We start from the raw sequence: 21,306 nt of genomic DNA, 5'->3' as shown, positions 1-21,306 counted from the left end.
AGAAATCTTGAATTATCAGTAGTCTTCCTACATGCTTGATTTATCTATAACTGTAACATTATAACCAGCAACCTTCAATTTGGGCGTGGGGACCTAACTTGGTTCCGAAGTTTATTTCGGAACAGGAGAACCACAGCCTCTCGGTGAAAAATGTTTGTGGTTTTTTAAATTCTAGAAAAAAATAACAATAAAAAATTGACTGCTCCCTGTAAAGTTTTAGTCTGGGGGAGAGAGCAATTTGTAGTGGAAAAAAAAAAAAATCTCCATCCTTCCAAAGGAGTGTGCTGCAGCTGGAGGCTGGGCGAAGCACCGAGCTGTGCTGCAGGATGGGGACAGCATCATGGGATGGGGATGGTGGTATGGGATGGGGACACCATCACGGGATGGAGCGGCTGCAGCAATGTGGGTGCTGTTGGGCTCCTGTGGTGGAGAGTTGAGGCTGCAGCCAGTGTGTCTCCGCTCTTCTGCTGTTTGTTTCCTTCTAATCACTTCTGCCTGGGGAGAATTTAGGTCTCTGAGAAACATTTAAAGCCTCTTTTTGTGCGAAGGGCAAGACAAAACCTCGCCAAGCACCGGGAGGATTTGGGTGGTGAAAGCCCCTTCTGTTCGCAGCGGGGAGCTCATTGGCTGTGGGTGGGCCCTGGGGCTTCCTCCAGCGGGACTTACGGCTCGCATAAATCCCAGCACGCTGCCCTGGCCTCACCCTGGGCTTCGGCAGCCTCAAATCCTTCAGCGGGGAGAGAATGTACAGCCAGTGAGTATCCCTGCAGTGCTCTCTGTGGGAGCGGGTGCGTTGCCACACTTGTGAGCAGCGCTGCAGCTGTGCCTGGAGGTCCCCAGGGCCAGCAGCAGGTCGGGGACAGGGCTGAGGGTCTCTGTGGGACACAAGGGTGGTTTTGGTACGTGGGTGATGGTGCTGCTACACCCCACGTGTGGGATGTGGGGTCTCAGCTGCCCCCCAGGCAGCAGGAGAGGGCCCCGGCTTCCATGGGAAGGGCCACACGGCCGTTGTCTGCCGGGCCTGCTCCTGCTGGGAACGAACAAAGCTCAGCTGCGTGCTCAAATGCACTTTGCTGATAAAAGAAAAATTAAAAAGCTTATCCAAGACATGGGAGATACAAGTTGGATTTCTGACTCTGAGGAGGACCCCTGCTTTCTGGCCACTCCTGATGGAGTTATTTGCCACCAGTTATTTGCCAGCCGCAGATTTATCCACCCAAAGTCAAAATTTGCTGGCTCCCGGGGGCTGCCAGAGTCACGCTAACCCAGCTCTCCTGACCCTTTCAGAGTGGAGCATCCTGCAGGAGGGTACAAGAAGCTCTTTGAGACGGTGGAGGAGCTGTCCTCTCCGGTAACCGCCCATGTCACAGGTTGGTGTGCCCTCAGTGCCTCCTCTTGTGCCTTGTGAGCCCCGTCCTGATCTCGGGAGCACCTGGGCCACCAGTTCCCCAGGTCTCAGGGGCTTCACAGGTCCTGGAGCACTGTGTTGAACGTGTAGGAGATGAAGGCTGTGGCAGGGCTGGCAGGTTTGGGGTGGAGGAAGAGCAGATTGGCTGTGGGATCCTTGGGCGTTTCAGTTTTGGATGTTGTCCTTTCCTCTGACTCTATAAAGGAAGCAGAAAATGGACCAAAGGGCTCACAAGCATGCATGATCTTTTCTTTAAATATATATATATGTGTGTAATAAACATAGGATAAAGATAAGGAAGATAAAATGCTTTGAAGGTTGTTTTTTTTTCCCTCAATGCAATAAAACAGCTTTGGTCCGGCCGGTGCTGGCCCCAGCACTCACAGCGCTGTGTCTCCCACAGGCAGGATCCCCACCTGGCTCAGGGGGAGCCTCCTTCGCTGCGGGCCCGGCTTGTTCGAGGTCGGGGCAGAGCCCTTCTACCACCTCTTTGACGGCCAGGCACTGCTGCACAAGTTCGACTTCAAGGAGGGGCACGTCACCTACCACCGCAGGTATGGGGACGCTGCCCGGGGGGGCCCGGCCTTGGCTCGGGCTCGTGAGGTGGGGACAGGAGCTGCCGCCCCGTGAGGGCAGGCACTTAGCAGAAATGCTACTTTTGCCACATTCACGTCTTGTTTTTTGTGGTGATATGGGCAGGGGGTTGCTTGACCTCCCGCGCTGTGTCTGGGAGCCCAACCCCATCCTCAGGCCAAAGCTGGGGGCCACTGGGCACTCGGTGAAGGCCAGCTGGGAGGAACTGGGACGTGTTTCTGGCCAGCTTCAGCTGACCAGGGCCTCCCTCCTGCTGTGCCAGCTGATGGGGGCAGATTTGGGACCCCATGTGTGGGTTGTGGCTTGGACGGCTCCCCGAGGCTGGGCTGTGAGGGCCTCTGCTTCTCACAGGTCTCACGAGGCCTACTCTGAGGCTAGATCACTTGTATTTATTTTGATTACGTGGCCTGACACGTTCATGTGACCATACCTGTGCCATATGGTCACCCTTACCCCCTACCCTCTCCAGGTTTGTTCGGACTGATGCTTACGTGAGAGCAATGACGGAGAAGAGGATCGTGATAACCGAATTCGGCACCTACGCCTACCCGGATCCCTGCAAGAACATTTTCTCCAGGTACCGAGGGGCCCCGAGAGGACACCGCAGTCCTGTGCCATGGGGCTCCCGCCTCCAGAGCCACTGACCCAGCGCTGCCTTCCTCCGCTCAGGTTCTTTTCCTACTTCAAAGGCGTGGAGGTCACCGATAACGCCCTCGTTAACGTCTACCCCGTCGGCGAGGATTACTACGCCTGCACCGAGACCAACTTTATAACCAGAATTAACCCGGACACTTTAGAGACGATTAAGCAGGTAGGTCTTAGTGCTCGGCTTCTGTCTCGTGGGGGAGTGCTGTTACAAAGGGAGCGTTTGATTTGGAGGCTACGGGCTTCACATCAGCTGGAGCCGAGCTGTGGTTTGGCTGCATGGCACAGAGCGCGTGCTTTGGGGCTGTTCCCAGCTCTATGGCCAATGCCCAACCTGCAGAGAAGAAGTTTTTAGAGAAGAACTTTGTGCAAGGCAAGAATACCTTCACCTGGCAGGGCAGGTGAGCCCATCTCCTGCCCAGGGAGCCCTGACTTTCTGCATCTTGCCCTCCAGGTGGATCTCTGCAAGTACGTCTCCGTCAATGGGGCGACGGCGCATCCCCACGTTGAGAACGATGGGACGGTTTACAACATCGGCAACTGCTTTGGAAAAAACTTTTCCCTTGCCTACAACATCATACGGATCCCCCCGCTCCAGGCAGGTCGGTTAAATGCACCTGTGATTCTGCTTGCAAAAATCTTCTCCTATAAATCACTTTTTGTTCTTCAAATGAGTTTTGTCCTTTTTTTTTTTTGACCTTTTTTTTTTTTTTATCACCTTTAAAAGAATTATCTTTAATACAGTTATTTATATGGCTTCTAGATCACGATCTTGCTTTGTGTTAAAGGCAGAAGCCTTGCTGGGCAAACAGTAGCCAGGCAGGCAAAGTAGGCACGGATGCCACTTCTCCCATAACCATTCGACTGTCCCGTTGCAGACAAGGAGGACCCGATGAACAAGGCGGAGGTGGTGGTGCAGTTTCCTTGCAGCGACAGATTTAAGCCCTCCTATGTTCACAGGTAACGTGTGCCTGGCTCAGGGGTTCCTTGCTCCATGCAGCGTGTTCCCAGGTTGGAGCAGCAGCTTTAGAAAATGAGCATTTGGTGGCAGAGTCCTTTTTGGTGCTGCTACGGGACGGTATGGGCACACTTGTGCCGCCTTGGTGGGGTTGCATGCTCTAAAGAAGTGGCACCCATGGCTTGTCTTTGCATGTAAGCAGCAACTGAAATTAGGGGAGGTACTAAAATTGGGATATTTGTATTGCTACACGTTGAAATTCTGCTCTGTGTGCTATAGCCATGGAGCCACGTGCTCCAGGAGCTCCATGTGCTCCCCGTGTGTTTCCAAACAGCTTCGGACTGACCCCGAACTACATCGTGTTTGTTGAAACCCCGGTGAAAATCAACCTGCTCAAATTCCTCTCCTCCTGGAGCCTGTGGGGAGCCAACTACATGGACTGCTTCGAGTCCAACGAGACCATGGGGGTAAGCCACTGGCAGGCCGTGCCCGCCCGTGGGCCAGGGGGTCTCCGGTGTCCATGCAAGCAAAACCAAATTGCTGCCACCTTTCAGGTCTGGCTTCACGTGGCAGAGAAAAAAAAAGGGCGGCTCCTCAATATCAAGTTCCGCACCTCGGCCTTCAACCTCTTCCATCACATTAACACCTACGAGGATAACGGATTTCTCATCGTCGATCTCTGCACCTGGAAGGGGTGAGTGGAAGGCGGCTGGGGACCGGTGCCACCATCCCAGCCAGCAGGGCTGCACATCCCACTGCTGCGTGGGCATCCCCTCCTGGCACCCAGACCGCTTCCATCGGCCACTCTGAGAATCCCTCTTCGTGATCCTTTGGCTGTACAGCGTGACAATTCCCCTGTGATGCGGACAGCCTGTTTCAGACTCATTTTCTCAGCCCTCATTTGCCTTCATCTTTAATCTCCCTGTGACTACCAAAGGGCTGATGCTATTCTGCTGTGTTCAGCTGGAATGGACTCCTCATCAGCTGGATTTTAGGGGAAAAACCTGCTTTGAAACTCCTCACTTACAAGTGACATCTGTTTGCTGTCTGTGCAGGTTCGAGTTCGTTTACAACTACCTCTATTTAGCCAATCTGCGGGCAAACTGGGACGAGGTGAAGAGGCAGGCGGAGAAGGCACCGCAGCCCGAAGCGCGCAGATACGTGCTGCCCCTCAACATCGACAAGGTACCTGCAGGCACCAGTGTCTGCACCACTCCTGCAGTTTGTGGCCGAGTGCTCCATTTAATTCAAATTATTATTCGCATTTAATTCAAATTAAAGCTTCTAAAGGAAGGGAAAATACTCTTAAAGCATGAGTCTTTAAAGAAACTTATTTCCCAGAGCTGGAAATGTTATTCTATTTGATTTCCTGCATGTTGCTTTTTGACTCAGAGAAATGTTTCTCCACTTCTCTTGGATATTTTTGCTTGTCCCAGGCCGACACGGGCAAGAACTTGGTCACCCTGCCCTACACCACAGCCACAGCGACCCTGCGCAGCGACGAGACCATCTGGCTGGAGCCAGAAGTTATTTTCTCAGGCCCACGCCACGGTAAGGTGAAAGCTCCGAGTCACAGCCACACAACTCAAGCACCATCAGCTGGCCGTGTCCTACTAATCCTCATGCATACGTACGTATCTTTGCAGCCTTTGAATTTCCACAGATCAATTACAAGAAATACGGTGGGAAACCCTACACATACACCTATGGGCTTGGACTGAATCACTTTGTTCCAGACAGGGTAACTATCAGCAAACGGGTGAGGCCCATCTTTTTGATGAGCTCTTGGTTTAAGGACAAGAAAGGCTACTTCTGAGATGTGGTTTTAATTTTTCCACCCTTAGCTTTGTAAGCTGAATGTTAAAACAAAGGAGACCTGGGTGTGGCAGGAGCCGGATTCATACCCCTCAGAGCCCATCTTTGTTCCACACCCGGATGCCCTGGAGGAAGATGACGGTAAGAACTGATTTTGGTCTGTCAATTGCACAGCTGTTTGAAAAGTTTGTGTCTCCTGGCCCCAGGCATGCTGTTGGCAAAACCAGCCTCCAAAGCTGTACCAGGGGCCTGCAGGAGGCAGGGGACCTGCAGACAGCTCCTTGGTGAGATGTGCCTTATTCTAACACTGTTGGCAAGTTTCTGAGAACACTGGGAAAGAAGAAGTTAAAAAAAAAAAAAAAAAAAGAGAGAGAGAGAAAAACCTCTGTGATTAGCTCATCTGTTATCCTCATTTCCTAGCCTTTTTTCATCAGGAATAACAACACTTAAAGAATTCCAGATGGCCAAGCTTTGTAAAATTAAACCTGTCTTAAACTAAGCATTTTATTCTGATTCCCCCCCCACATCTCCTCCTGTAGGAGTGGGGTGAATTCCAGCTTTGTTGCTGGAAGAAGTAGTTGTACTCATGCCAAGCACTCCACACATTTCTTCATACCTCCCCAGCCCTTATCTACTTTTCAAAGTGGGTAGCAGCACTAGGTTTGAAAGGTTATTGACTTATTCCCTGAATAAGCTCTGAGTAGGACTGTATGAAGCTGGGAGAAGCCTTGGCCCTGCTGCCCAGTGTTTCTTCTTACCTACTAGGGGTCGTGCTGAGCATCGTGATCAGCCCTGGCACAGGGCCGAAGCCCGCCTACCTCCTGATCCTGAACGCCAAAGACATGAGCGAAGTTGCCCGGGCTGAGGTGGAGGTGAACATCCCCGTGACTTTCCACGGACTCTTCAAAAGAGCATGACTGCTGCCTGCAGCTTGGTGCCTTAGGTTTCTTCCAGCTTTGAAAAGGTGCAGTTGCCATTTGCAAGCACACCGAAAGTGACACTGAAGGAATTTAGATCATTTCTTTGTATGGCTATTTAACTAAGACTGAGCGTTTTGGTTTTGTTGATGATTCTTCAAAATACTTATCCAGGTATTTTTCAAACGTACTTTGTGGCACAAGTTCAAAATGTACAGTACTAAGAACTATACAGGTAAAATAACGCAAGTTTTCTTTTACAAATTTATACTTTGACACTTCAGCAGAGGAAAAGATACATGGAATTGCCTTTTCTACATATTACCCTGTCTACAGGTACTGAACTTACTGTGCTATGTGCTCTTTCTGTTGCACACTTTGAGAAGAGGTGTATTTATCCTATAGCAATGTTGGACTGAACTTTCTTCCTGGTCTCTGTATTAGTGTCCTCAGAAAAAGCCCTTCCAGAGCTGCTCTGGAAATCTGAACTTGCCATTTTGGCCTTTACTCTGTCTAGTTTACAGGTGTGTAAGCTTTAGTAATGCCTGTGTGTCTTCTCTTTCCCACTTTGTCCAACTGCAGTTTGCGTTCTGCATATTCTTGATATGAACATGAAAAAAATCACACAATTATGGCTTAGGATGAATTTGCTTCCAGTGAGGGCTGCAGAATCACAACTTAATCCTTCCTTTCTACAGAATAAATTTTCAATTAATGCAGTAGCAGACTATGGTTTAAAATACAAACTCACTGTAAAAAGACTTGAAATCCAGGATTGTTTGCAGTGGCTTAACCTTTTTTATTAATGGTATCAAAGAATTAGAAAATCATTTACATTAAAGCCTTCTGATACATGGTGCTAATTTTAAAGGATGATTACTCAAAAATGGCTATAGTTACATTCTGATGACAGGATGCTGATATGAAGGTATGACCTGGTACTTCTGCTGTTCTATAATTTGTAAGCACTGTGCAATTACCTGATTAAAAAACAAAAACCAATATAAGCAATGAGCTGCTGAAACAAAAAATTAGTGAGATTTACTAGTTATGCAGTCATTCAATAGTGCATTTGTTCTTAATTTTTGCAAAACAATGAACATTTAAAATGAAAATGAACAGTTGTTGGCTGTACACTTAGCAGAAACAGATTGTCAGTGTAACATATCACTGGGGCAGGGAAAATACAAAGGAAAAAATGTCCACAGGATCCCAAAGTGTACGTATTACATATGGAAGGCACTAAACCACTTCAGTCGGTGGTGACATGAGTATTACTTCTGGAACACTGGAAAGCTACTTGGCTGTAAATGTTCAATCAAAATATTATTTGATAATCCATTTCAGTTATTACATAGCTACACTCCTAATATTTCCAATAACATATCAAAAATTAGCAGAACATCCTGCTCTTCTGTGTCCATCTTTTTCTAAGAAGTCAGAGTTCTTGGTGCCTTGTGAGAACAGTGAGGGGAAAATACAAAACTTCGGTCTTTAAACATAACAAAATCTTAATGGAGAATTTTAACTATTATCATACAATATATGTAATAGTCTTCTTTTCCAAAGCCTTTTGTCTATCCTGCTGGAATTAGGAGTCAGAATAAGCATTTTCCTAATCTCACTGTACATATTTGACTTCTACTCAACCACCGCACATTGTCTTGAAAAAGCTGGTTCATTTTTAAGGGCATATTAAGCACGAGCACATGCTGTCATTGCAGACAAAGACAAATTCAATCTATTAGCAAGAAATGGGATAAAGTGGCAAAACCATAGTGTAAAAAAGGAGAAAAAAAAAAAACTAAATATGTGAACATGAATTGTGATATGCTGGTAAAAATTACCTGAAGAGAGTAATAATGATTCATTTCAACTGTCACATTACTTTCTTTTCACAGGTAGTTCCTAGGGAGAGGTAGTCTCTTGGCTCTAGTACTAGAAAATATTTCTCAATGCTCTCTCCTTATCAAAGTTCCCATAAACTCCATACAAAATATTTAATGTATATGTAGCACCATAAATGTGTACCCTATTTAGAAGTATTAATTGATGACAGGATATATAAAAAAAATAAAAAACTTCAGGAGTACAAAGAACACTTTAGGTATTCCTAATAAACAATACTACTGAAGAAGATTTGTGAGTTTTGAGAATAATTTAATGGAGTAGATGTCTGCTGCCTTAAAAGAAAAAGGCAGGGAGCAGGGGTGGGCACATCCCAAATGTAAGATGCAATTACAGCAGGAAAATCAACAAAATGAAACATCCTGGGACAACAGAATGAAAACAATGTGAGCAGTGAAGAGCATTAAATTATGAGTCATTATGCAAGACCCAAAAAAAGGATCAGAATACTGAATCAAAACACAAAGTCAATTAGAGATACAGCGAGGAAACGCTAAAGTAACCAGAATTCAACAAACTTTTTGGATTGACTAACAAAGTACAGAAAAGATGAGAATTGCAAGGCTAAATACCAAGGAAAATGGAGTAAGAACAGAGACCTAATTTGGGGAAGCAGCATGCTAGCTGACCTTGAGCAAATCAGACTGACACACTCACCACAAGATGAGCTCTGACGATGAAAATGTACTGTAAAGAACATACAAGGGGAAAGACCAAAACAAAGCTAACCTACCTTTCTAGTATTTTGAGGTAGAATTATACCATCATCCCAGAGTCTAGCAGAAGAATAAAATGCACTGCTTTCTTCCTCTAGCCTGGAGAAGAGAGAGTATTAAACAAGCTTAAAAAGCACAAAAACTTAATGAAAAAATATCAGTCCAGTAAAATGAAGTCATAGGTGAAAAAGGCATGTGTTTCAGTTTTAAGTGAACGTGCAGTACTACTGTTAAAATCAATTAGGATCCAGCAAATACGTATCAGATGTGATCCCTCAGTATTTCAGTCATTCCACAGTACAGACAATCCCCCATATTTGGAAGCTTGCCATTAGTTAATATACAGCACAGTATCTTGATTTAGGATTGTGTAGTTTTAGGTTTTTAAAATCAAAAATCTGTGTTTCCTTAAGAAGATCCTAAGAGTAGACATTGAATTACACAGAATTTTAAAAATAGTTTTCAGTAGATTCAGGTTTGCTTCAGTTTTTTGGGATGCGTAATATGAATATAATTAGGTACTTTAATTAAATCTCAGCATAACTGTGAGGTTGTATCATTAACATCCTTACCTTTGTTTCAGATGTTTTAGCTCTGATTCATCTGTACTACCACTGTCCCCAGCTTGTGGGACTGCAGTCAAATGTCTTGAATCCACAAGAGCAACTCTTGCATTAGGCCACAAGAACAGAAAATTTGGACTGAATGATCTCCCACACTACAAAAACAAAAAACAAACAAACAAAAAAAAACACCTCAGTATAAACTTGCTGAATTTAATCCCAAAAAATGGCTGTAGAATGCTACAATCAAGTTCAAGACAAAATGTAAGTTTAATTTGTAGAGTATTAATGATACCGATCCTTCCCATTACAGCTACAGCTCCTGTATCAGCACAGATCCCCTGCAGTAGCAACCACCACAGTTACCACTGCCTTTGGTATTGGCATTTTATTATTCATCATGTTTAATTCAAAGCAAGCAAGGAGGCCTAGTACACTTACTGGCAGCCTGAGAAGCACACACAATAACACAACTGGAAAAGATGTCGTTCTTAATCTTTGAAAACAAGTAGCATGTGCTGAACAAAAGGCAGGATTGGACCCTCTGAGGGACATTTTCAGACAATAACCAGTTTTTTAGAACTCGTTCTAGGTTAGCTGCAGACCAAGATTTCTGCAATCACATCTTGTGATGCATTTCTTACTTTAATATTAGTTAAAATAATGAGTCAAGTTAAATGCCTACAAACAGCTTTCATTGTTTTAAAAATGAAAGTGCCATGAAAGCTGGGCAAAGTCTCAAGTCTACAACCAAACCCATTAACCTTTATGATATCCTTACCATAACATAACTTTCGCTCCCGTAACAGCCCCCAATTACTATGGTTATTTTGGGAACAGAAGCACAGGCAACGGCAGCCATCATGGAGGCCTGGGCTTTTAATCTGTTGGAGTGAGCCTCTGCCTGAAATGAAAATAAAGATTTTAGTTCTGCAAAGTCTTGCTTCTAGATTCCTTCTACTCTCACCAAACTTACAACCTATTTCTAAAATATTTATTACTTTGCAATTCTTTATGATCCTTTCTTCCAAAACAATAGGACAGCATAAATAGGTTAAGTACCACAGCCCTTTATACCCCGTACTTTGTGATGTAAATCAGCAAAACAATTATAACCACTGTGCAGAAACCTATGATACAGAGCAACTCTAGCTCTCCCAGGCATTAGCAAGCTTAGACACAACACAGTTATGCCAGGCTTTGTCTCAAGCAGTGGTGACAGCTGGGAGGAACAGAGCTGCAGAAATAGTCTCTGCTGAGAGAACCTAACACAGGTTTTACTATCAGGCTTTCCAAAGCCCAGGACAAAACATACTGTACTTTAATGCCTTAGAAAAGAGAAATACTTATTTTCTGTGGAGCACAGTGGTATCAGAAAAGCCAATAGGCTGTAGTTCAATGTAAAAAGCATTGCAAATTCCAAGTTTTACAGCTTGCATTGCCAGCTTGACAGCACCATTTTAGATAAATGTACAGGCCTGCTTAACATTAGAATGAAATGAGAAGATTTAAAAGCAAAGTAATTACAAAGCTTCTTGATTTAACCATCAAAAGCAGATCAAATAATAATTTTTCTACTAACAGTTCTCAAAATGTAATGTTAGGTGAAACAAGAACTAGGGAATTCCTTGAATTAAGCGTGTCAAACTAAAACGCCATACCTGCGAGATGCTTGTTGGCTCTGCTGCATGGGGAGCAGTGTTTTGGAAGAAAAGGATAGGAATGCTCCGGTGACTGCACAGCTGTACAAAATGGCTGCCCTTGAGAGAAGCATCATGAGTGAGCTCCCCATTGCTAGCCACCACTCCCACCAAGTGCCTACAAAACAGACACAGGAACATTTTCCCCACAAATTATGAAAAGACAGGACATAATGTAAAGGAAGGGTGGAAACACACACATAGATGTGTGTGTTTTTTACAGAAAAGGATGCAATTACGCATATCACTTCACTCGAGGAACCTGCTATACCTAACAAACAAGAAGTCTTAGAGTAGTCCCTATACATAAAGCGTTGAAGTATTAACATGGACAAACGCTCAGGAGGCAGGTAAGGTTACAGATGTCCTGCTACAATTCACAATGCAAGGCAAAGTGCTGGAACTCTGGATGCTCTCCACTTCCCATAACATACAATGTAAGAGTCATGCTGAAAAGTTTATACGTTCAACCACAAGAGTCTCTAAAATACATATTACTTCTTTTTATTTTTAATTAAAGATTTGTCTTGAATGTTGTATGCTTACAAATGTGTTAGTAATACAGTCTGGTCTGAACTACACATGGTTTTATTGTATGGCTATTATTCCATCTCCACCATGTGAGAGGTGGGATAGCTTTCGACTCAGTTTGGGAAGGAACCCTTCAAGATGTTGTTTCTTATTTCTTAAAGAATCTGCTGAGACTTCAACATTCCAGCTGTTCAGCTAGTGACTTGAGTGACCAAACAAATCAGTTCAAAGTCACAAAAACCATTCAATTGTAATCACTCTGCTGCTATCAGCCTGAAACACAATGAGTACAGAACCCAGAGATAAAAGATCAGGCTTTCTAGAAATAGTTCACCACCAATTCTTGACTGGTTCAGAACTCCATAAATATTGTACAAAAGCTATTCAGACAGATATGTCCACGCATATTGATAATGAAGTCTTATAGCCCTACCCTTCCACATGGCCAAATCCTGTCACTAACGTTGTTCCATAGTCAGCCTTGAATTCCTGGAACCTGCTTCCATCCAGCAGACGGCTCAGGATCTGCAAAGAGACGTACAATCTTTCCTACAGAAATCTGAGTGAAAATAGGACGGTTCTGCTAAAAAGATATGCTCTGTTCCAATAGTAGGGAGACCTGTATTATGCAAGAGGTCAAAGTAAATGATCACAGTGGTCCTTTTATGTCTCACACTTCGCTAAATACTCAATATGCACAAAACATAAAATTGTGTTTGTTTACCAACCGTATATTTTGAGCCAAGTTCAATTCCAAGATTATTTCAAAGTTACAGAGCAGTTGTTCATATGCATAAAAACCTTATAAAAAACAGCATGTGCAGTTATAGTTTATGTGCCTAAAAATACTCAGTGGCATATTGCTCACGCTTTTTTTAAACCCAGTTTTAAGAGCTGCCTTTCAAAGCTACACTCTTACTACAGCCAATCCCCTTAACTCCAGGAATTTACCACTGTCGAAGATACTGGATTCACATCCTTAGAAAGACCAAACCTCTCCAAAAACTGCACAATAAAAATAGCGCCGTGCAACTCCACGTGTTTCTGTCTCAACCTCAAACAAGTTTAGTTTGAGCTTCATTGCTTTTTCAGTCAACATTAGCATTAAGCAGTTAAGTTACAACATAAGGCCTTAACCCCTTAAAAAACAAAGGAGACAGGAGGAATAAGAGCACAAGCCCCTTTCTAAAGGGATGCATGTTCTAAAAGCAGCCAACACAGTACAAGATACACTGATGTAAAAGCATCTCAAACAGTGAGTGGAAACAGATGGGGATCAGCTGGCATAATCTGTAATTATCTTATCTCTAGCAGGTTTTTGGTTTAAATATTTTCAACAGCTCTGCAGACTTGTTGCCATTCTGCTTTGCTGTGGCTAAAGACCGCTTGGCAATGATTAGTCAATCACATGAAATTTTTCAGGTACTTCATTTCTCCAGGAGAGAATAGCCTGTTGCCTGTTAACCTGGAGATACTAGACAAAGCAGACCAAGAGGATGAAGGGATATATTATCTGCCACCTTACCAATTTCACAGGGAGAGTACACCTGTAATCCAGTGGTGCCAGCCCCAAGAGCTCGTCAGAGCTATACAGAGGATTGTCATGTTCTGTGACCTCTTCTGGCAGAGGCTCATAATTCAGTGTTGAGATAACATTTCGAACACACTCATAGGCTTCTTTTTCTGAAGATGCAAAATGGTCACTGCAGCCACTGACTCTAAGAGAGAGAACAACAGGAAATAGCATTGAATTAATGAAATCTGAATTCTGATAGAACCCAAAGTGAAAGACAAACCTTCATCTGTCCTGGGAATCTCTGAACTCCTTGAAAACAGTGTGCATTTTTATTCCTGTACAAATGAGCTCAAACCAGTACATCAGAGGAATTTCTGTGCAATCCAAACCAAAACCAAATTCACAGTAGAGAGAAGCCCTTCCTCATGGCTTTTGTTTCTACATATGTGAAAGAAAGGCCTCTATTCTCACCATGATGTTGTTGGAAACAACAAAGGTAAAACAAACTTTAAAAATTACATCACTGTAGCAGCACTTCCAGCTTGGATATAAACCCAGTAACAATGTATACAATATATAAACACAGCTGACTGTCACACTAATATTTGCTTTTGTGAAAAAGGTTGGGAATTCGTTTCTGCATACAAAGTATTGAATGCCAGAAACAAATAAGCAAATCCACCCTTGTCCCCTGTGTAGAAGGAAAAAACTATTTTGACAACTACAGAAATTTCTGACACAGAAAAATAACATTAAAGAAACAGTTACATAGCTACTATGGTCAGGTTTATTTCCTGCTTGCTCATCTCCTGCTATGAAACCCTCATCAACAGCAGAAGCAGACAGGCTTTCTTTTTTTTTCTTCTTTGCTTCAGATACTTTTACAAGCATCAAGATTCTTCTCTGCAGCGAGTTACTCTAGTGTCTTCAGAAGTGGACAAATGCAAAGAAGCTATGCCACCTCTGCATGCATTAGTTTAGGGCAGAAAAAAAAAAAAGAAGTAATTTCTTATGCAGTTTCCCATCACCACAGTATATGAATACTCGAACACTTACTGTTTTATGTTCTTTAAAGCTAAGCGTGCTGAGCTCTCTACAACTTTTGAGAATTATTTCACATACTTAGAATGAAGTTTTGCTCCTCCCAGGTCCTCAGGAGAGACATATTCTCCAGTAGCAGCTTTTACCAGGGGTGGGCCAGCAAGGAACAAAGTGCCGATTTTATCTATAATCACAGCTTCTTCGGCCATGGTTGGAACGTAGGCACCTCCAGCTACGCAGGAGCCACACACTACTGCCACCTGAAGGACACAAACGAAAACAAAGCACTGTGCTGCAGAGGGAAGAATGGAAGGGCAAAGCCATCACCTTTATTGCAGGAATGTTCAAGAGGATAAATTGCAGCCTGGAGAACCACGAACTACAGACACAAATACCAGCATGAACAGCGTTGCTGCTCTTGACATCACAGAGCTCAATGTTTACCCTGAAACCACCTCATGATTTGATGCTTTCCATCAAAATCAGTCAGTAAGCACTTAGAAGTTCCCTTAAGGGAGAAGTGTTCTTGTCTGTGAGATACTACTCACATCTCCCCACCCCACAAACAGAAAAGGTCAGCTTTCAGAAATTTCTTGCATGCTTGACACCTGCTCCTAGAAACTCTATTAAGAAAATAGAGTTTTGGGTTTTTTTTTTTTCAGAACTCTATTTATCACCCGCATAACACTTGTATTCAAAAATGACACTGTACCTGAGGGATTTTCATAGCAGACATTATTGCTTCATTGTAGAAAACTCTGCCACCGTGTGACTTGTCAGGAAACAGCTCTGACTGACAGGAGAAAACAAAGTGAGTTTCAGTATTAACTGTAAAAGCCAGCACTTCCTCTTTGCTTCATTCATTCACAAAAGCATTGTAACTGACTCTGGGAAGGTCACCGCTAACAAGCATACCAGAAACTTTTACATGCAGCACCCTCCGCTGTATTTGTTACCCTTACACATCGCACAATTCCCCAAAAGCACCCATGGCCATCAATGTTTCAAAAGCAGAGGAAGTCTTCCGATGTTTTATGAAAACCATTTGTTCTAGACAGGTTTAAATTGGAAATGTGGAGAAGTGGAAGCTCATGTTCGTACTTTATCTGTAAAATGACTTCAGGACAATTTCCCTTTTTACTCTAGTTTTCAGTTCAGAGCTTGAATTTGGATAAAACCTTCTTCTACGTGTTTGGTTTCAGTCTGGAGAGAGAATAGCTCTAGTCTGTGATAATATGACCTCTGTGCACTGGAAAGTAACCTGCACAAGTTTTTCCACTACAGCAAGAATTTTAAAAACAGCATTTTTAAAGGCCATGGAGGTTTGTGCATCACTGTAACAGACTTCATAACAAAATACAGACTAATTTTGAAGGTTCTGAAGTTGAAAATGGAAACTTCAAACAATGTTCTAACTTCTCAAGGACACCAGTGTGTTTCAGCACACTGAGGAGTATCCATGATACCGGCTTGCTCTGCACTTTCTTCCCGATGCTGAAAGTCAAGCTTTTAAACTTCGATCAGGTGCTAGATGAGAGATTAGTCAAAGCTGTCTCTACTGTTACGTATCTTCAAATCACATTCTAGACTCAGATTTGCAGGCAAAACTCCATTTAAGTACAACTTAAATTGAATGAAAATCAGGCAGCCAAGAAAACAAAACATAAATCTGAGATTTATTTCTAGAAAATGAGTATGAATAAAACAAGCAGTAGGTGTTTTCCTCTATGAACTGGTTCTGCTATTACCTGAAGTGGTAGGAACGCTCCCCCGCTGTCAACAAGGTACACAGACAGCAGTCTGTTCTGCATGGCTATTTCCTGAGCTCTTAGCTGTTTCTTCACTCCAACCGGGTAAATAGTTCCTCCCTTTACAGTTGCATCATTTGCCGTGAAGACGCACCAAACCCCACAGATTTTTCCAATTCCTACAAGTGATACCACAGATGTTTATCAGGACTCTCTGAGACACCAGATATGAAACAAGGAGGCCAAATTTTAGCTAGGATGTCATTGTGGTGATATCAATAAGCTGCAAATTAACTGTCAAATACCACATAGGGAAGAAATCCATAGCTCTTCTCTGGAATAAGAAAATGAAAGCTAATAACGCACACACACATACAAAAAAAAAAAATCTAAATGACAGAAGACTGAACTTGAAATACAACTTATTCCTGGTATCACTATAAGAGAAAAAAAAATAATAATAATGTGACTTCCAGCTCTTGGACTGAGTTAACAGCGAAGGCAATTAAAAATTACCTACATAAAACTGAAAAATGTAAGTCTGTGACTCAAGAAAAGACAGGATTTCACAATCCATTCTTCTAGTTGTTTTTTAAACTGGAACTCCTCTTTGAAGTGCAATGAATTGTTCATAATTTGAAAAGCATTACAAAACAAATGTCTTAGTGCCTGTGTCACACATTGACTTGGTCCCCTTTCATTCAACAGGCATCAGCTTATATGACTCATCATTCTAACTTTTTGACACAAAAATCAGTAACTGGTATGTCAAATAAATTATTAGATCTAGAAGAAATTAAAACATTTTTTTATTTAAAGGTTTCCTCCAGATTTCCCACCAAAGAACAATGGAAAATAATGCATCAGTGGCTGAACTCTTCCATGTTGGGAAGAGTCCAAGCTCTTCCATGTTATATTCCATAAACCTGACTATCTTTTTCGTTTGCTTCTTTCGTATCCTTCTTCATTTCCCAATAAGAACAAACACCCTAACTTTGGAGAGGAAGGCTAGATGCTATGGGAAATTGTGCAGCACATGCAGACCACAACTAACGTACACTACATACTCGTCAGTGCACCCAGACAGCACCCCTCAAATTACATTAAGGTTCACGATGGCCCAAAACCCTTCTTCCTTCCAGGCTGCATCTCCAGCATGGGCTGCTTCAGCCCATACCCTCAGCCCATACGCATCTTCAGATCTAACTTGAATCATATTTTAAGATACAAACAATTAAGCAAATGAACTTCATGAATTTTCCATAACCTCTAACGTGAAACTTTCCAGCAATTACCAGTAAGGCATCCAGCAGCAGGAACATCACCATAAGGCATATTGAGGCCTGCGAGAGGAGACAGTTCGAGAAAAGACTCATCATCAAGAAGCAGCTTCAGGCGCTCACGAACAAACAGCTTCTTGTTTCTCTGAGTATGACGCAAGATGGCATTCTCTCCCCCTCCTTTACTGACCAACTCTAGCAATTCTGAGTATCTGATTTAGAAAAGAAAGTTTCAATTAATGAAAGCCACCTTAATTTATGAGATAATCTTTCGTAGATTTAGCACAGGACTTAAACGTATTGCACAGCTTTCATACCAACGCCATGAACAACATTAATTCACATTTGCAGATTATCATTTGTGAAAGGAGCTTGTTAATGACAGTTAAGCTCTGCTTAACAGAGCACACAATTCAAAGGCATAAGTTTTCTTCCAAAGTGTAACAAAAAGCAGAGATGTGTTGTTTTAGTTTCATTATTCAGATGTCACATTTCCAAACCCAACAAAGACAAGTGAAATAATTTAAATTAATTACATTAGAATTATATAGAAATAACACATATACAGAAATAATATAATTCTATCTGTAGCTTTTTGATCATAGCTAGGAGACAATATTAAGCCATATTAATTAACACCTGTCCCTCCCAGGTGCTGCCTTTATGCATCCAACGCAGCATTTCACAATTTATGACCCTACTTCAATCACCATCAGCAGCCCCAGGAATGGAGTCCTGAGGAGGGGCTGACCATCAGCTACCAGAGCAGACTTTGAGGGATGCTGCTCTACATCTTTAGCCTATAAACATGCAAATACTGATAAGGCTATCATAATTTGCTATTCCTAATTCAGCACGGACATTTAACTCCAGGTTCCAACTACTCTAGGGAAGAACCCATTCAATGAATTCCTCCTCTGCTCCCCCTCAACATGTTGTGAAAGCTTTTTTGACAGGCTTCACATATACTCAACAGCATGGAAGATGAACTTTAACAGAGTGAACACTGCAGTGTCACTACAGTCATCAAAAAGAGACATTGATTACCATTTGCTATTATCAGGGCAGCATAAAATACAGATAATGAACTGAGCAAAACTGGAAACAAACGTAGTACCTCCAATAACTTTGGTCTTAAACAAGCAAGGCTTTATGTTTATTTTAAGTCAAATATTTTTCACCAAGATGCATTATCTTTAAATAAAAATACCATCCAATGTAACTATTTACAAACCACTCTGTGCGTGACTCCATTACTTTATTATGGCTTCCTGCAGACTGTAGAGGTCGAAAAACCTCAGCAGAAAAAAAGCTAAGGATTTTAATAGTGTTGTAAATGCCACCACAGGAGGGCACAGTGTGTTTTCCATAGCTGGGCTTTCAGCTCCCCTATCATTCCTCTGAACAAAGGCCTTTGAATTTTTGCCATCTGATCCTTAAGGCCAAATGCATGAAACACGTTTTCCTGTTTTATCAGTGAACCGTGATTAATTTCAGTAACTGTTACCCCCTCATTTAGGAGCAATCTTTAAGTGCACGGGTCACCATTTATCTCTTTACACTCAAAATCAAACCTGAGTAAATTTTATGAAGGCCTAAAAATAGTTGTTGGCAATACGTGCAGAACAATGTCATGTGACAGTATTTTAAACACAGCCTGCACCTAACTTCAGGCACCTCAGCCAACAGAAACTGACCAGGAAACAGCAAGGAAACTAAAGCTTCAAAGTGGTCAGAAAAAAATACTAACCAACTTTTTATTATTATTTTTCATCTCTGGAGTTTTGAACTAGCGATCTTCCTGGGTTCAAAGTTGCTAAAAGCACCTGTAAGTAACGCTCACATCACCTCACACGTATCAACACTTTGAAAACACCACAAAAACCAGTCATTACCTTTTAACAACAGCCTCACTGTTCCTTAAATTTTCTTCGAACACATGTCGGTACACGGACAGGACGCGTCCATCTAACACAGGGTAGGTTTTCGCATACCGCCTACATTTTGCTTTGCTACTTACTAAACGAGCGGGGAGCAGGCTGCTCGTCCTTTTCAGCCCCTCGTTTTGTGGTGTCTGTGCTGGGTGCTTGCTGCCACCGAGGCCCTTACACCTCCTTTTGAAGACATGAGCTAAAGGCAGGAATCTGGGCAGCAGCAGCGGCGTGGGCTTAGGGGCGAGCTTGCACACGGAGCAGAAGGTGAGATTGTTCCACATGGCCCTAGGAGTTAAAAGAGAGGAGAAACCGCATTTACAAATTAAAACCCAGCCTCCCCAGGGCGGAAAAGGCAAGGATTAATAGGCAGAAATCAGCGAGGTGGCGGCTGCTACAGGAGCGAGGCCACGAATGGTGAAATTTCCACTTTTAACAAGTTGTTTGGCGCTGTTAGAGCGGCGGGGGGCACAAAAATCCCTTCCCAAACTCTGCATTACAGCCCCCGAGCTGCAAGCACCCCACACGGAGCCTGCCCGGGGCAGCCGCGGGGCCTGCACCGAGGCCGGGCGGGACGAGCCGCGGGGGCCCCGCTCCTCCTGCCCGGCTCTGCCCGGCTCGGCTGGGCTCGTCCCACCGCCTCCTCCCTTCTCCTTCTCCTTCTCTTTCTCCTTCTCCTTCCCCACACCCGCCGCGGCCTCCACCGCTCCAGCGACCCTTACGCGGGCAGCCGCCGCCGCGTCCTCCCCACCGGGCCCGCCCCGGGGGCGGCTCCGCCACCCGCCCGGCCCCGGAGGCCTCAGGGCGGCCTCACGGTGTCCTCTAGGACTTTCCGAGTGAAAAGAGGCAAAAAAGGTTGATGGTGGGCGGCGTTTTGGAGTGCCGGGGCTGCACCAGTAGCGGCAGAGTTGCCGGTGTCGGCGATAAGCACAACGCACACACACACACAGAGTGTTTGGTGTGGGAGTTACACGGGGTTTATAGAATGGTGCCTCAGAAATAACACGCTGGGACCTCACCAAATAAATACAGAATTCTGTGTTGCGTTAAATACAGAATTCTGTATTGTGTTAAATACAGAATGGTAAAGGATGGCCGCAAAGTGCCTGGTCTTCCACGTCCCCCCGCTTCATGCAGGGCGTTACACAAAATCACCACAGAATCACCACAGAATCATGGCAGCGACCTCCAGGATCACCCAGCCCAGCCCCTGACCTAACCCAAGTCCTCCACTGAACCACAAAAAGCTGCAGATTGCAGGAAATCCACAGACTTTTCGGCGATATTTGCTGTCCATAGCTCTCCATCGTTCGGTGCCGCAACTGCTCAGCTGAGATGCATAAACGCTTTCTAATTAGGCGTATAATTAAAATATTAAAATGAATTTGATTTCCTTGCCTCCGTACCTCACACTGTTTCTGGGCCGCTGTAGTCAGTTTGCTGTTGTTAGTCATGGCATAACCCCCGAGAAATTACAGCTTGTTGCCTTGCAGCCGCTTCATTAAAATGCGCTCCTGCCAGAGAGCTCTCGGCCATACATATTAATGAGGCTTCGCAGGGATAATTAAGCAGTGACTAATACGCTGGTGAATGTAAGAATCCAGTGTAGGCAGGAGGAAGATTTTGTAGGTAAATACGTTGTATATGTTAATAAAAAATCTTGACAATAATCATTAAGATTCGATGCGCTATAGCAATTTAAAATAGCCCCTGTTTCTCATTTAAACTGGAAACAGGCAGGAGTGTCTGTGATGTTCTCCCTCGTATTGAGGATGGGATTGCAGGAAACCTCTCCCGTGGCCCTGTGGGGCTTCAGCAAAGCCAGGAGCTGCTCAGGAGGCTCCCTGTGGTGGCCTGGGGAAGGCAGGGAGACCCATCACGGGCAACACAGACGTTTCAGAGGCCAGAAGAGTTGATGCTAAAAGTGCCGTGGGGTTATTTGGGCTTCTACAGAACCCCCCTAAAGAAATTAGGATTGCAGGTCTGGTTTGCACTTTCCTAAAATGCTCATTAGTTGACTGGTCAGAATGAGGTG

General features: G+C 43.7%; 2 protein-coding genes across 3 annotated transcripts; one reads left to right on the top strand and one right to left on the bottom strand.

Moving 5' to 3' along the window:
- The first annotated feature begins 536 nt into the window (after window positions 1–536).
- Window positions 537–7,121, top strand: RPE65 (retinoid isomerohydrolase RPE65). The gene is made up of 14 exons (XM_072042102.1): window positions 537–754; window positions 1,288–1,370; window positions 1,812–1,962; window positions 2,472–2,579; window positions 2,672–2,813; window positions 3,102–3,249; window positions 3,526–3,607; window positions 3,940–4,072; window positions 4,160–4,299; window positions 4,661–4,790; window positions 5,042–5,156; window positions 5,252–5,346; window positions 5,450–5,561; window positions 6,186–7,121. The coding sequence occupies exons 1-14, from the start codon at window positions 744–746 to the stop codon at window positions 6,335–6,337; spliced, it is 1,602 nt and encodes a 533-aa protein (XP_071898203.1). The 5' UTR covers window positions 537–743; the 3' UTR covers window positions 6,338–7,121.
- LOC101800887 (biotin-dependent 3-methylcrotonyl-coenzyme A carboxylase beta1 subunit) lies at window positions 7,113–20,130 on the bottom strand. 2 transcript variants are annotated; one of them, XM_038183089.2, is made up of 13 exons: window positions 19,994–20,130; window positions 19,236–19,559; window positions 17,356–17,552; window positions 16,061–16,239; window positions 15,025–15,105; window positions 14,394–14,572; window positions 13,281–13,473; window positions 12,189–12,280; window positions 11,186–11,342; window positions 10,306–10,428; window positions 9,534–9,679; window positions 8,979–9,060; window positions 7,113–7,317 (listed from the first exon to the last, which is right to left on the bottom strand). In XM_038183089.2, the coding sequence occupies exons 2-13, from the start codon at window positions 19,553–19,555 to the stop codon at window positions 7,234–7,236; spliced, it is 1,833 nt and encodes a 610-aa protein (XP_038039017.2). In that variant the 5' UTR covers window positions 19,556–19,559; window positions 19,994–20,130; the 3' UTR covers window positions 7,113–7,233. The 2 variants fall into 2 exon arrangements, with proteins under 2 accessions (XP_038039017.2, XP_071898202.1); XM_072042101.1 differs by having other exon boundaries at window positions 19,976–20,053.
- Between the last annotated feature and the right edge of the window lie 1,176 nt (window positions 20,131–21,306).

This window comes from Anas platyrhynchos, chromosome 8, assembly GCF_047663525.1.
Source record: "Anas platyrhynchos isolate ZD024472 breed Pekin duck chromosome 8, IASCAAS_PekinDuck_T2T, whole genome shotgun sequence".
Taxonomy (NCBI): Eukaryota; Metazoa; Chordata; class Aves; order Anseriformes; family Anatidae; genus Anas; species Anas platyrhynchos.
Note: the sequence above shows the minus strand (reverse complement) of the source record. Positions and strands in the feature narration are given on the sequence as shown.

Bases quoted from the DNA above. Each gene is read 5' to 3' on its own strand.
- LOC101800887 (XM_038183089.2), bottom strand. From the start codon at position 19,555: ATGTGGAACAATCTCACCTTCTGCTCCGTGTGCAAGCTCGCCCCTAAG. The intron at 16,240-17,355 runs GTAATTGCTGGA...TATCACTTGTAG, and splicing joins TGCTGCTGGATGCCTTACTG to GAATTGGAAAAATCTGTGGG. The intron at 15,106-16,060 runs GTAATAGCAGAA...TTCTCCTGTCAG, and splicing joins GAGCGTTCCTACCACTTCAG to TCAGAGCTGTTTCCTGACAA.
- RPE65 (XM_072042102.1), top strand. The intron at 3,250-3,525 runs GTCGGTTAAATG...GTCCCGTTGCAG, and splicing joins GATCCCCCCGCTCCAGGCAG to ACAAGGAGGACCCGATGAAC. The intron at 5,157-5,251 runs GTAAGGTGAAAG...GTATCTTTGCAG, and splicing joins TTTCTCAGGCCCACGCCACG to CCTTTGAATTTCCACAGATC.